This window comes from Danio rerio, chromosome 5 (genome assembly GCF_052040795.2).
Source record: "Danio rerio strain M-AB ecotype USA chromosome 5, GRCz13ab, whole genome shotgun sequence".
Lineage (NCBI taxonomy): Eukaryota > Metazoa > Chordata > Actinopteri > Cypriniformes > Danionidae > Danio > Danio rerio.
The window spans coordinates 30,628,782-30,644,883 of NC_141025.1; the positions used below are offsets into that span (position 1 = coordinate 30,628,782).

At 37.2% G+C, this 16,102-nt stretch overlaps 1 protein-coding gene across 4 annotated transcripts in view; it reads right to left on the reverse strand.

Annotated features, from left to right (window-relative positions):
• Positions 1-1,016: 1,016 nt before the first annotated feature.
• Positions 1,017-16,102, reverse strand: part of grin1b (glutamate receptor, ionotropic, N-methyl D-aspartate 1b) — a 40,880-nt gene continuing 25,794 nt past the window's right edge. For 2 of the 4 annotated variants that reach the window (XM_087250904.1, XM_087250903.1), the window contains 4 exons: positions 15,852-16,013; positions 15,577-15,686; positions 12,865-13,010; positions 1,017-3,070 (listed from right to left, as the gene is read on the reverse strand). In XM_087250904.1, coding sequence (XP_087107030.1) covers positions 3,005-3,070; positions 12,865-13,010; positions 15,577-15,686; positions 15,852-16,013 — 484 coding nt within the window. In that variant the 3' untranslated portion in view covers positions 1,017-3,004. 4 annotated transcript variants of the gene reach the window in all.

Sequence of the window (16,102 nt, forward strand, 5' to 3'; positions counted from 1 at the left end):
TATCAAATGCTTCATTCGGATTCTTGGTTTTGATTGGTTGAGCTATGTTCAGAGCTGTTGTAACCCTGCTGGCACAGAAAGTCAACATGACGTCATATTATGGGGACGTTGGATTTTGTTTGGAAATTAAAATCGGGTTGACATCAAAACCCAACGTCAGGCCAATGTCAATGTCCAACCTAAAATCAACCAAATATCAACGTCTAATCATGTTACACCTTGACGTTTCGTGGACGTTACCACTATGTTACACTATCAGACATAGGATTTTGGTCACTTTTCAACACAACCTAAAATCAACCAAATATCAATGTATTTGATAATGTTATTGGATGTCAAAATAAGGTTGTCCTAGACGCTGGCTAGACATTGAATTTTGGTCACCTGACGTCATGATCTAAATCTAACCTAACATTAACATCTTATGATGTTGTGTGCCTGCTGGGAAAATACTCTACACCTGACTGTTTCTTGGCAGCCATTCCACTATCAGTATCATGCCAAAGAAACTGTTGTTATTTGTAAAACTTAAAAAAAAAAAACTACATCTATGAAAGGCTATAGTATAATAATCAGCTCTGTCTTGCCTAATATGCCCCTTACCTGTTATAAATTCACTATAAACACAGCTTCTTGAGAGGTTTTGCCTTTAAGTACTGATTTTTGCTCATTGTGATAAATCCATTTGATAATATATTAGTAAACGTAGCATGAAGGAAACGGGTAACATGTAGAAAACAATCACAAATAGCAATCTGGTTGGTATTCAACCAAGAAATGTAGTCGTGCAGAAAGATGTACAGTGCATTCACTGTGTAAAAGTTCATAGTTAATTATAGAAAAAAGCCGACTGACCTTTGCTCTTAATCTTGTGGTGAATCCTCATATCAGATTTTCTCTGTTTTAGAAAAAAAACTCACCTTCCACTTCTAGGACTCCTTTATGAAAATAATATGAAGATATTGATTTGCTGAAACTTTTGTCTTTCTTATTAAAAAAAAAGAGAACACCAAGAATGAAGTTATTCAATCCAGGTTTCATTGTTTTTCAGTTGATACATACTTTATTGGCACACTGGAGTATAGCAGTTATACATTTTGAAACATATATCTTTGTTTGCATTTCAATTCAGAGTTTTCTTTTGTCCACAAACAGTATTGGAATAGTCATCAAAAGCACATTTGGTGGTTAAAAAATATGGTGAAAGCAGATTAAAATGACCTTGCAATATCTTAAAGCTCCGGAGAGGATGCATGTTAGCACACAACAGTACACAGGACAGGTTGCATTGCTTTGTATTTCAAAAAACTACTTAGGTCACACACTTGAATTCACTCCTGTCACCGTTGTGTGTTTTCACCAGATTCCAATTACATCATCAGATATTAGCTTGATGGACGTTGTGTGTTTGTAAGTAGGTCATATTTGATATTTATGAATCTTGCGAATCTGCTTCACACGCTTCATAACGAATTTCACTTTGACATAAAGAAGTTCACAGTAAATCTGAATCCCAACAGAACAGTACTCTCAAACAAAGACCACCCTGATCTATTAATCTAACTGTGTGTTATTCTATATAAAAACCTCTCAGTTTAAATCTAAAATCTATTAACGTGTTCATCTTATAAAACAGCTCCATAACTTAACAGTTACAGTACGCATAGTTCACATTCTAAACTTCTCACGATATTAGCAAAGCCCTCAGATTGATTGTTCGAGACAAACGATCTATACAGCGATCTAATACTTCGACCTATTACTGCTCAGTATACTTTGAAAAGCCCACAGAAAAAGACTCGCATTATAAATGATCACTTTTGCCAGCTAGTCCACAGAGCAAAAGCCTGACAACAAACAATGGAAACAGCATCACAGACAAAATATAATACTTCTCATATATTATAATGACATCATGATCATGAAATATATATATATATAATGTACGGAAAGGTCCCCATTGTGGTAGCAAAAAGACGCACGCTACCAGTCACACAATGATACGGGAATTATTACAGGGAATTTCAAGCAAGGTTCAAGATTGAGCTCAAAAAACCCTGTAATAATAGCTGCTTCATCACATCTACGCCACTCTTTTTATCATGAATGGGTTCCTTTCGTTTTCTTTTTTCAACGTCATAATGAACAAGGTCAGATTTGCTACATACTGAATAGCCCCTGGCTGAATAACCCCTGTATTATATGCTGATAGATCATTCTGATTCAAAAAAAAAAAAAAAACTTTTTTTTTTTTTACAAAAGATAATAAAAAACACAACTGAATAAATAACCAGAGAATTAAAAATCCACAGTATGTGTCCAAAAAGCAACCTGGACCATTTCAGGAAATGGCAGTGAAGAGAGAGAGTCAAAATGAGGAATAATACACCAAAGTGCAACGATGATCAAAATGTGCCCTTCACGACAGTCTTATTATTTATAGTACCACATTTTCTACCATAACCTATTTGATCAAATCCAAAGATATGTTCGGTGTTTGCTCTTTTCAGTTGGGAAAACATCAAAACACTGCCAAAGTGTTGAGATAAGCTACATATATCTTAGGTGGAGGTAGAAAGACGTGTATCACATATGTACTGCAACAATGTCCGTATCATAAAAGTGAAAAACTAATTCGGTATTATCTTCTCTGGTGAATGTCGACCTAATGTGGTGAAACACAAGTCTAAGTGCATATTTACATATTTCACAAAAACTCTTTTCGATATGTGCAAAAGATTGTAAAAAGTGAAGCACTTTGTGTGTATGTGTGTGTATGCATGTGTGTTGGTCTGGTGTGAACTGTGTGGCAGTGTGGATTTGCTCCAGTGTGGTTGATTTTGGCACAGTGTGTCCATAGGAGTTTCATATCCAGTGTGCATAAGCTCAGACAGGGTGGATTTTGCTCAAATGACAGTGTTGAAGGTGTTTCATAGCCCACCGCCTTCTGCTTTCTCTCTCTCTCTCTCTTTCTGCATGTCAAATTCTCTTTCTCTCTTCACTTTCACACCACTGTGCTCACAGAGGGGTCTGACAGGTTGAGCTGGCCCGTAATGTCCGTGGGATATGGCTATAGATGAGGAGGAAACAGAAAAAGGAGGAAACGTAAGAGCATATATACTTTGGCATAATCCTGCATACAGTATGCACTGTACCTCTCGTAACCGGGCTGACGTTCTTATGATGGAGACAATCTCTCCACCCACTTTGAGCCACGTTTATGTGTCATGCTGAATAATTTGCTAGCATTTTAAAAACAGACAGGCCTCGTTGGACTGTAAGATAAATAGAGTGAATGAGGTCATGGATTCATTACTGCACAATTTGCTTTCTTAAAGGATCATTGCTCACGCTTGTAGTCCGAAATGAATATGCTTGCCTAAACCGATATCATATATCAATGCGGAAATGTCAGCGCAGGAAACCTGTAATGGCACAAACGAGAGCGCTCCGTCTCCTGGCCTACGGCTAATAATTTACCTGACCTAGAAGTATTGTCACCATGGTAACTGTCCTAATGAAATATGACGGTCGGATCTGATATGCACCACAAGGTGCAGTTCATTCCAGCCTGATACAGATTTGACTCTCGATGTCTCTGTAGAATTATTGTATTGAAAGTTTATTTTGACTCCACACATGGGGAAATATTAGCAGTAGAAAGGGCTATATTTCATAAAAGAGTATTGTTCCTCTAGAGATAATCATTTACTAGCTCTAAACTTGATCGTAAACCTGTATGATTTACTGCAACACAGACAATATATTGGATTATTTCACCCATTTTTTATGTATTAAAGAAAGCACCAAAATAAGACCTATTGTCATTGAAAATTAATGTTATTTTCAGACAAATATGTTTGTTAGGCTGACTGACAATTATTTAACTCATACTTTAAATTTTGCAGCAAAATGAGGATTTACTACTGTTGGCTAAATGTTCTTCAAAAGATTTCACAGTATTAAAAAGATCACACAGGTCTTTACAGGGCCGTAGCCAGGGGCGTTTGGGTGGTTCGAAAGACCCACCTCTCACTGACTAAAGTTTAAAATTTGTCCAATACATGAGCTTATTTGTCCTGTTTTGACTACTATGCTGTCAAAACTTGTAAAAGAAAAAAAAAACATCAAAAAAGGGTCTAAGACCAAGTTTAATCTTTGTCGCTTTGGTGTGACTTAATCAGTTTTGTCCAATGGAAACACTTATTTTTCATGAGTCCAACATCCAGCTGTGCAAGTAAGCATTTGAATCTGATGTACGTGAGGTTATCTTTCACTACTGATTTTTGTATTGTGGTTAAATATATATATAAAAAAAAAACATTTTACTAGTAACTTTTATTCTAAATCTTGGAGTCTTTATTAAAATTTTAATATGGATATTAATTTTACTATTGTTATCCTTGACTTTTCAAACATTTTCAGGAGAGGCTAGAAAAATCGTAAAGTTCTACATAATTAATAATTGTATTATTATTATGCTTTTTCTTATTATTCAAAGCCAAATTCTGATCGAGGAAAGTTAAATATACTGCTCTATTTGTTATTTGCCTAACAAATGACAATTTACTACAGTTTTTAATTTAAAACAGATTCCTGTTTTTTTTCTAATGAAATATGATGTAATAAATTTGTATTTGTTAATTTTTAATATATTTCTTTATTATAAATCTTTTTTGATACATCAAAAAGTGTGGTTATGATGACCATCTGACTAGCTAATCCAGCTAAAAATAGTGTTTAAAACTAAAAAGCAGTACTTCATTTTTTTCAGTATTTAAATCTTATTCAAATAAATAAGATTTTCAATCTTATTCATTTTAAATAGAAAATGAGTCAAATATCTGCAAAAGGTCCACTTATTGAGAAAAAAGAACCACACCTTTCACTGGGCTGGCTATAGGCCTGCTTCAAATCACAATGATTGAGAGAAAATAATGACAGATTTCCAATTTTTGCGTGAATTGTTCCTTTAAGTCATTAAAAATAAAATCATGTTTACGGAACATAGATTTGAATAAATACTCAAAATAAAGTGGCTTCAGTGGGTGCTTTGATTCTCTCACTCATAACAATGTTTTTACAGTGTTCTGAATCAATTGTGAGTCATAACCACAGCGCCCCCTGTCTACAAACAGGGGAACAGTATAAGAGCTCTATTCTACAACAACCAGAAGGTTCATGCTGGTAGAGGAAGAGAGAGGCAGTGTGGCATGTGGTGTGGACACCGACATTTAAAACGCCATTCAAATCCATTTATAAAAACACTGATAGAAAAAGAAAAGGATGATTAGGACTGTGATGGGTAAACATCAGTTCAAAAAGACATTTGGTCACTGTGTAGCTACTTGACTTTGTATCTTTAGCCAAAAGTAACATTAATCTGGGCCTATTCTAAATTCATCATGTATATCATATCAAGTTTTGTGAGCACCCTCACCTTTGTGACCAACTGAAGAAGAAATCAACTGTGACCTATGTGGGTTTTAATGTTTCTCTGTAAACTGTGGAGCAAATGAACTGCCAATCAGAATAACTTTGCAAGTGGAGGTGTGTGCAACAAAGCCCCAGGTCAATCATTGCCATACCCAGCGAGCAATTGAATTCAGTATAAAACAATCAATGCAATGGAGTAGTCTGCATTTGTGCTCGCACATTTGTTTGTATTGAATCCTCAGAGCTTCTAGCTGTTTAGTTTGAGAGCTACGTCTTATTAAACCTGCGGGACCCAGGAATCACAGCGAGGAGGCGTTTGTGTGAACAAACTCATTTGGGATTCTCGCTCTGAGAGTTCAATACATTGTAAACGTCGACCCATCCGAGCAGCGTTTCCTGAAAATGAAAAGTAGGTTTTTGTATTCATAAAACTGCAAAGAAAACATTGGATGGTTAAAAATAAATGGTGGTGCAGGCCTGCCGGGGGGGAACAGCACAGGTTATTTTAGCGTCGCTCGTCTCGTTTGGCTGTTAATGGCGATACCGTGCATCGCGGGAGGCATACAGGGTGACTTTGTGAGAGCAACCACATAAAATGGGACAATAAAAAAGGAGGATGAGGGACATGGAAATAACGGTTACAGGACCGAGCGATGAGAGGAGAGACACAAAAGTACACATAAAAAAAGGAGAACAGAAAAGGTGAAAACAGAGCGTAAAGTCACATCCAGGTTAGGCGCGGGAGAAAGACCAGCACAGGCGCTAAGAAGGAGAAGCTACCTCACCCCCTCCTGCAAGGTCAAACCCAAAGTAATCCCCCCCCACCACCAAATAAAATCTGCTCCTCGGTTCCCTCTGCACACTTTCCCTGGCAGCTAGATCCCTGATTGGGCTTTCCCAACAGATGTCTGGATGTAGTATAGATGGCTGACTGACAGACATGTGGCCATGACTGTAACTCCATGTGTGAGGGTGAAGATAGTCTGAGATGAGACGTTTGTTTTGGAGAGGAGAGATGAGATGACAGGAGAAAGGAAGAGATTGAAATTGAAAGAAACAGGGCAAGCTGAGGAGAAGGAGGAGGAGGAAGAGAAAGAGAGCGAGAAGATAGAAGTACAGGCAGGGCGTCATTTTCTTAATCTCCTTACCGTGTCTTTGGACGACCTACGTCTCTTGATGTTGGAGGCCAGGTTGGTACTGATGGACCTAAAAGAGGCTTTCTTTTTGGGGTCGGGCTCTGCTCTACCACTTTTCCTATCCTAAAATAAATATACAGTATATGTAGAACAATTATTCGTGCCCTCTGGAAGAGCGTGCTTGGTTTCCAACCATCACCACCCACTGAGACTGCTAAATGGCACTGCTAACCCTGCTAATTTTGGTGCTAATCACAATTAGCAATGGCGTCTCCTGTCCATTCTCCATCTCCATCTTGGCTGTGAGTCAGAACGGTGCTTTCGCGCACCCACAGCGCTCTACAAGGAAAGAGGACACTGGCATAGACCGGGTGAGAATGTGTACAGAATATATCTTACTTTTACAGTCCTGGCACTCTAGAGAGGGGAGGAGGACCGCTGTGGATCGTGCGAGCAGACCGCACTCATCCACAGTTCCGCAACTCCATCAAAATGAAAAGCCATAGCATTAGCAAAGGAAAAAAAAGCAAAATAAACGTAATCGGATGGGGAAAAAAACAGGCTCCGTTTGGAAAGGGAGATGATGTTCAGGTGTTTTCAGGAAAAAAGGGCAACTTATCAATAAACAATTGAAACTTAACACAGTCCCTCTGCATTATAACCCATTGAGGGTATAATGGGCGTATGAAGGAAGGAGGAAGGGAGGTGTGCGCAGCTCATAAATGGAGACGAGAGCGTCAGGAAGGGGGGTGGTGAATTCAACCAGAAGACATGCAATACATGGAACCAAAAAGGGAATGCAAAATGAATGACATGACAGTTGACCTTGGCTGGCACCGTCACTCCCTCATTGTCTAGCACATTTGGAGTGTGTGTCTGATCCTTTACAGTGAGCGACTCAAAATGTAACCATCTGCAACTGCACTTTACTTGACAGCAGTGTATAGTCAACCAGTTCATGTACCAAATGACTTGAATTTTGTGGACAATTTTTGTTTAAAGTTCCCCTATTGTTTTAAGGCTTTCTTATTTATTATTGTTATTAATATTTTTGAAGTTCTCCAACAATGCATTCAAGGACTAATATCAATATAATTTTCTCTTAATGTGCGTTTGACATGGCTTCAATTGTTAACATTTGAGTGTCAAATGACTTGACTGAAGATCTAAAGAAGCCCTACTCTCTCTGTAAGCCTGATTGGTCAGATGACTTGTGGTGTGTTTCTGAACACCATCTTTAGCTTTTAAGGTCACAAGTTCCATGGTTACATGGGGAAACGATTTAATGTTTCCCCAACTAGTCGCTCCAACAAACATTCGCAAACTGGTACGTTTCCAACTACACCTCTAGAGCTGTAGTTAAAAGCATAGTTACTGGTTGTGTTCTATTCGTATTTATTTCAAACATTCCAACATTTAAACTTGGAATGATTGAAAAAAAAACTCTTTTAATTAGCTTTCATAGTATTTGTACAGTTCTGTTTAAGCGATCTTCATATTGACAATTGAGTTCGCTTTGCATTGCACTTTGAAATCATTTATGCCATTTTGAACACAGCCGTGGCTCATGATGAAAGCCTGACCTATTATTTAAAAATAAAATGTACGTTATGTCTCCAAATCTTGTGAAAAGAAAAATATATAGCATTCGTTAATGGTTTTAATTTATAGTAGCTTATTTATTAAGAAATTTATCTGTACTGTAGGCCTATATGACATGGGCTTGTTGGTTAGAACATTTCTGCAGTGGTTTGAATGTGTCCAATTGTAAAAGTAGGCTTTAAAATTTATTTACAATATTCTACTTAATAATAATAATAATTTTTACATACATTTTTATTAATCTGTAAAGCGAATGCGAGGTTTTATCAAAACCAATATTAGATTTAAAAAAAAATTCTCTAAAGAACTTGTTACTCCACCTCGTTTAGAGGGTCATTATGGATATTTTAAGTTATAACTAACATGATTCAAACAATGAGTCTGCGACAAAGCAGCTACGGTTTTGGGAAACACTCGTCACTACATTGTTCTTTTCCCAAATGATGCATCATTTTGTGATAGTTCAGCAACGTTTTATATCGTTGTTTAGGAAACGCACCTAACTGGTTTGTTATTAGTGTTCTACACCTTACAGTGCTTGTCAGAAACAACATCTATTACTGTCTATTACTGTTCTAAACCATTACAAATTGTATACGATGTATGATGGCATCAATTATATATTTTTGATCAATTTGAGCAAGTTTTGAGTCTGGAAGTACTAGTTGATCAACCCAAAACTCCTTCCACTGGAATTGCTGATTATTGATTTTGGTGGTTTAGGGTTGATTTTAATAACTTTATTTGTCATCCACCTTGATTCATAACATTTCGGACTAGGGCTGTGTGATTAATCGAAATCCAACAGTGATTTGAAAAGTTGCGATTAGCTAATAGCAAGAGGCTGTGATATGAAATATATAAAAGAAAACAGGAAATCGGTAATATGGGAATATTTTGGTTTCAAAGTCACAGACAGAACAAAAACAGGTTATTTGTAAGAATTGTTGCCACAGCACGAGAAAATACAAGAACGAGCACTTAAAAAAGCACCACAGGCAGCTATATGAAGAGTCCTGCTAAAAAGTCAACTGAAAGTATTGCCAGTGACACTCAATCTAGTAGCAAGCAACAGCAAAGTACAATTTCAGAGTTGTTTCAGCCACGTTAGTTTGCTAAGTTTTTTTTTTTTTTTTAATAATCTACATTATCTCCTAATTCAAGTTCAACTTGTTTACAGAAAGGTATGGTCATTTTATTTGTGTTTACTGATTTCATTTCTGAGTATTAAAAAAAAAAAAAATGCTTAAGTAAGTTAATATCTTTTCAGTTCATTTTTTAACTAATACTCACTGCATTTTAACACACAGTAAGTAAAAAACTACAATACAGAATATTGAGCTCAAACTTGACTACAAAATTAAATCGAAAATCAAATTAAAATCGCAATGTCAAAAAAAAAAAAAAGATCTTTTCCCTAAATCGCACTGTCCTACTTTGGACCTTTTACATTATAGGGGAACTTGTATATAAATAGTCACATCTATACAATCAGATTTCTATATTTTTGAAAACATTTTCTTTCTAAAATAATTTGAGACAATTACGGCAACTACATATGAATGAATTTTAGACCAAAACCAACCAAAATGCTTCTGTAAAGTAAAGTGCATTAAACAGCTCTTCAATTCATTTGTGAGTTGTTAGTCACTGCCTGGCTCTTTCAAACAACATCGCAAAAGAAACAAGACACAAAAAATGCCCACAATAAGATTTTCATCTGTTTTCGCATAATGCATCTTGTCATTGTTTTTTATTATTATTTTTAGAAACGGTGACCGTACGAGCTCCTTTAACCATCAGTGCTTTCATCCGTTGCATTTCAAAGCCCTGTGATGAGGTAGAGCCTCTGGAGTGGGCAGCCAGCCCACATCACACAGGCTCCTGATCTGCTTCTGGCTCTCTCCGGTTTGAAATGCAAATCCACCCTAGGCAGATCTGCCTGTTCATGCATTCAGGAAGCAGTTGTGTGTACGACTTTTGCATAGTACATCGCATGTGCACCTGGAACGATGGTGCCAGGGTTTGCATGGAATAATTGATTCTCGCTTTAAGGGAGGAATTATTCATCAACTCGTATCGGCCACCATTAGCACCAGTTAAACATCCATATTCACCATTCTGATGGGGATTACATGGCAGGCTTGTTAAATTATATAAGCATTATATTTCCTTTATTCAATAAACGGTGGGAGGAAAATCCATCAAGAAGACCTCGTCTGTGGTCAAATATAGTTTCTTGTTCAACTCGAATGATGAGGCTTCAACAATGCCGGACCTCTGACTTGACGTGGGTGGCGCTCGTGGGCGTATTAACCACACAGCATTGTCTTGTGACTCAAGTAGGCGGTAAAGCCCGAAGGTTAAAACACTTAACTCCCTATAACATGACTCTCTGATGTGTGAAGTCAATCAGATCGCTGTCGGCTTCGATACTGCACTGACACTTGATGCATTAACTAGATTTAGTCAATTCTGCCTTGTGGTGAAATATATGCCTGCTAATAATGGGTCTAAAGTAACAAGGCCACGCTCAACGACTTGCATTCCATTAGGAAAAGTAATCTCGCTTCAACAACGCAGTAACTTTCACAACAGTTTAGAGCTGCGGTCATGTGTTGTGAAGTCTCAAACGAGCTGACCTTGTTACTTTCCACCAACATCCGAGTATCTTGTTGGCCCGTGACCCATTGTGCATGGATGCAGCTGGAAGCCAGCAGTGAACAGACAGACACTGATCTGTATAGGGCGCGAGGACGCTCTGATCCCGGTTGGAGCCCAGCGGGGACATTGAGCCGATCTGCTCAGCATCTTCCTCGCTCCACAGCAGCATCGCAGGCTCTTTGTGTATGTGTGTGCACAATATGTGTGTGTGAATTTGTCAAGCTGCTCGATAAAAGCAAGGCCACTGGCAGTAGTGAGGCTGCAGGAGCTGCTTTATCATGCTGAGCATTTCGACTGGATGGTTAGGGATGTGTCTTTGCATGGAAAACCACTCTTTTTTTGGATACCTCAGTGATGTTGCATGGCCAGATGTTCATGTATTTTACCTTGAGGCATGTTTTGCACTAATGAGAGGTTAAATTAATTCAGCAGATGTTTACAATTATATTGCATTTTAAACAAAACATAACTCTTTATTATTTTTAAAAACCCTTTTTGGGTATGAATGATTTTTAAAATCATTTTAATGTCAAAGACCCTTTGAGAAATGTAGTAAGAATAATATTAAAACATAGAGTTTCTTACACTGTAAAAAAACTGATCAATTAGTCATGACAGTGTGTGTTTTTACTTCATTGTAACTTATTAAATTAATCATGTTCTAACTTAATTTTATAAGTTATGCAAACAGTTTTAAGTCAGTTTATCATCAGGGTTGGGCGATGTTGACCAATTTGCCATCGTAAGATGTCTAGTGTGAAAGTCTAGTGTGACATCGCGATGGACAATGGCATCGTTGTTGTTGGCGGCTTATGAATAAATACAAAAATTTATAACGAATTAGTTATTTGTTGCCTACTGTTTCAACTACCTGTCCCACATGGCCTTTGTTTTACCCATAACCAAGTCATAAATAAATAAAGATAAACACAAATTAACCCCTGTCAATCACTATTTCCGTGGGACTCTGGCATGAATAGGCAGAGTGATCTTTGTCGTTGTAATGGTGTCGTCAAACTTGGTTGGTAAAAAGGTGCAGAAACAACAGTAACCAATCAACAGTATCTGAGGTTTTTGTTAAAATTACAAGCATGAAAGCGAAAGATTGAAGCAGGGTACTGATGCTATGACATGTTACCTGATAAATGCCAATTCAAAAGCTAAGACATATTAGTGTAAACAGGGCCATGTGTATTTTTGCGAGCTAGTTGCTGCGACGGGCAATATGGAGGATCACAATGCTGGCTCAGCTCAGCTGGTCTATCTGCCTTGGCGATGGATGATGGCATTGTCTATCGACCCAACCCTATTTAACATAATATAAGTTCAATAGTCTCAATTGTTAATTTTATTTAGCTTAAAAATTTAAGGCAACAAGGATTTTTTTTCAGTGCAAATAAAGCAATAATCATAAACTCATCATACTTATTTTTATAATTGGTATTAAAGTAATTTGGGGCCAGGAAGAGTTCATTAACAAAATGAATACTGTTATCTGGTCAATATCTATTAAATCGATTCAAAGTTAAACTAAGACCAGCAAAACTCTATATTACAATATAGTACAATGATTTCTGAACTGAATAATAATATTAGACTTACTGTAAGTTCTAAACTTTGGTATATAAAGTCAGTCTTTACATAAATATAGATTTTTAGGAAGGAAATCAGTGGGTCATTGGCATTAAAACACACAAAAAACACTTCCTAAGTATTCATTGTACAACAGAAGTTCATTCTGCATTAACTCAGCATGCATTAATGTGTTGGCATGCTTTAATTCACTGCACCCTTAACTGCTGTTTGACTGCCTCATTTGACTGCTCTTTTTTTGAGTTTGCCCTTTTGGTAATGTGTTAATTTGTGCTTCATCATGACCTTTAAGTCACATCACGAACAGATGACAGACATGCGACCAGAAGAAATCTACGAGACTTCTTCACTCTGTGTTGAAACCCATAGGGTAGCAGCAGATTGGCCTGTTTTACTTTAATTCTTTCCGACAAGAGTTTGGAGGCGACTGTACCTGTAGGTTCTTCCTCCAGACGTTAACTGCTGCAAAGGCCAGCTGCATTTGCTTCCTGCGGGCATCCTTGTGTCGTTTGTATGCAATCTCAATGAAGATGAGGAAGATCCCGGCGACTATGCCACCAGCCACCAACATGAACACGCCTGTGTGATGAAAATACATTTCCTTAATTCTAGAGAGTCTAAACTAAGTTAGCAGTGGATAGACCCTGTGTGTGAATATGCCTACTTATATATTATTATGTTAGCTGAGTAGTATGCTGGATTTCAAAGTATTTGTAAACCAGTAGACAAAAGATGATATTGGACGATCTAGTCTTTCTAAAAGGTTCAAGATAGTTGAAGATAATTGCAATTTTACTGATTAATTTTCTGTTTTGGAAACTTATCAAGCTGAAGCCCTGCTCACACTGTGGGATTTCAGCCACAGTTTGGTGGTCTGAGACAAATTTGGGAGAGATTTTAGGCTAAAATATGTGATATTTGATCTTTAGGTTGGCATGTTCATAGACAGCTGCTTAATGGCAATTGCAATCAGATTTTTCCTCCAATGAAGTTCTGTCAGTTTCAGAAAATTTCCAACCCTTTTCTTCAGTTCTTCAGTGTGACAACAGGCTCAGCTACACAATCTGCATAACAACTTCAAATGACTGCAGGGAAATGTCAAAATAGTTTTTTGTCTTGCTGGTTTTATTATTTGAGGCATGCTGCATGCAAAATTGCTGCTACAGATTGTTTATGTTTGCTTTATGTTTGCCGTGAGAAATGACGAAAAGTGTCATGGATGGATGACGTCAAACTGCAGGAGAGTTTTCTTCTGTGTTTGGCGCATTTTTAATGTCATTCAGTCTGACATTATGACAGCTGAGATCTTACAGTGTGACATGGGAGACATGTTTGTGAAGTCATGCTGCAATAGTTTAGGATTATTAAAAATTGTGCAGTGTGATCCAGGCTTTAGTTGTCCTGTTTAGTTTTTGGTAAAAGTGATGGTTCACACAATAATGAAATCTATCTTACTATTTACTAAACTCAAAAAGGTTCTAAACATTTCTGAGTTTCTTTCTTCTGTTAAACACTCTATTTCTTTTTTGAAAGATGGTTGAAAACCTGTAACCATTGACTTCTAGGGTTGGGTACTGAAACCCGGTGCCATTAAGGCACTGGTTCCTGTGTAACTGGTATGTGACCGAATCAGTGTATAAATTTTGGTGCCACTGGTGCTGCGACAAGGATGTACAAGCATCAAGGGATACATCAAAGGCACACATAGATGCATGTTGTGTTGTGTTGTGTACCATCTCTAAACATTTAATTCTAAACAATTTTGAGGGATACGGACATCATCCGCATGTGTTCTTGTTGCTTAACACGATTCTTCAAATTTGCTTAAACTAAGCATTCTAAAGTATGGCTATATTTTACAAGCAAGGATTCTGGCACAGCAACATGAAGCAGATGCTTCACAAAAGTTGCATGTAAAGGGCGAAACACATCAAACATTAATGAAAAATTTGAGGGCTCATGGAATCAACTTAAAGGGGAGGAATGGATTACCTTTGACAGCTTGCGACGTCATCTGGCACTTTCTCTAATTACATTTACATAGACACCAATACTCTGATTTTAATTTGTTTAAGACAATACTCTAATTAAGAGTCTGCCATGTAAACAGTGATTTTTGATTACCTTAAAAGACCACAGACACCAGAGTCACGAAATGTGGAGTTTTTTTCTTTCCATTCGGCATGCAGTATCAAATTCCATTAAAACAACACTTTTCCACCAGTCCTTACATTATATTTTCATTCAATACCTCAGCTTGTGACGTGGCATTAACAATATTTTGCTGATACTGAATGAAAGTGAAACTGCAGTTAAAGTCTACAAAATAAAAATGAAAAAATGGAAATTACATGAAACTACGGCGGAAACGTGGATAGCGTGGTGGTTCAATGACGATGTTTATGAATCTATGCGCTATAATATGTAAAACGGCCCCCAACTCTAGAAATAAGGTGTTTCTTGGTTTTGATGACAGCCTTTACACAGGTTAGTAGTGAACTAATGTATTGCTAATTGCATAATCCAAATCTTAAATTCAGAAGAAATATATTAATGTAATTCAAATCAAATATACAAAATATGAATTGATGTATACTTTAAACTTTAATTATATTCTTCAATTAAAATGATTAAAATATATATTTTTGTAAATTAAAAGACTTGTCTAGAGTCATCCACCATAATTTTGTGGCTCAAAAGTATCGGTTCAGGCACCGGTACCAATTTAAAAGTATCGATTTAGCACCAGTATTGAAATAACCCTAAACAATACCCAACTCTATAGATTTCAATAGTTGACTAACATTGACTTTGTTTTTCCTACCATGGAAGTCAAGGTCAAGATGCAGGTTTTCTGCATTCTTGAAAATATCTTTGTATGTGTTTGACAGAAGAAAGAAACTCAAAAGAATAAATGATAACAGAATAAAATTTTTGTGTGACCCATCATTTTAAACAATTAAAAGGATATAATTTTTTTTTACAAATCAACTGTGATTAGCTGAAGTTTTGTGCAACATTAAAAATAACTTATTTAATTCTGTAAATGGCAGAAACAATGAAATACATGTAATGCATACACATACTGTGCATATGTATAGGTCACATGTGACAACAAGTGAAGTCGATCATAGGTGCCTCATACCTGCCATATTCTCAAAAGTGAGCGTGGCTGGGGCATTGCTTCTGGAGTCACACTCCTGATATCGAACCCAGGTTTTATCCAAGTCCTCCATGAAGCCGTTCTCATGGGAACTATTAATTCAGAGAACCGACACATCAGTCAAATAATCCGTTATTCCAGAATTAGAAACAGTTGACAGATTGCGGTAAGCCTAGGGATTAGCTGAAAGGAAAAAAGAAAAACAAGCAAAAGCGTGGCTGTGTTTGCTGTGGGTGATTCATCTTGGTGGGGTTTACCTGAGGATGGCCAGAGAGACATTTTGCTTCCAAGGGCTGTCTTTACGCATGCCGATACCGAATCCAGAGCGGAAGAACAGCTCGCCCGTAGTAACCAGGTCACATTTCTGCGAGGCCTCAAACTCCAACACTGCTGAATCCCATATAAATGCGTGGAGTTTGCTGTGGAAATATAGTCATTTTTAAAGATAGTTCTATTTCTTTGACCAATGAGACCAATGAGAGTTATTTAGTCTCCACCCCCTCATCAT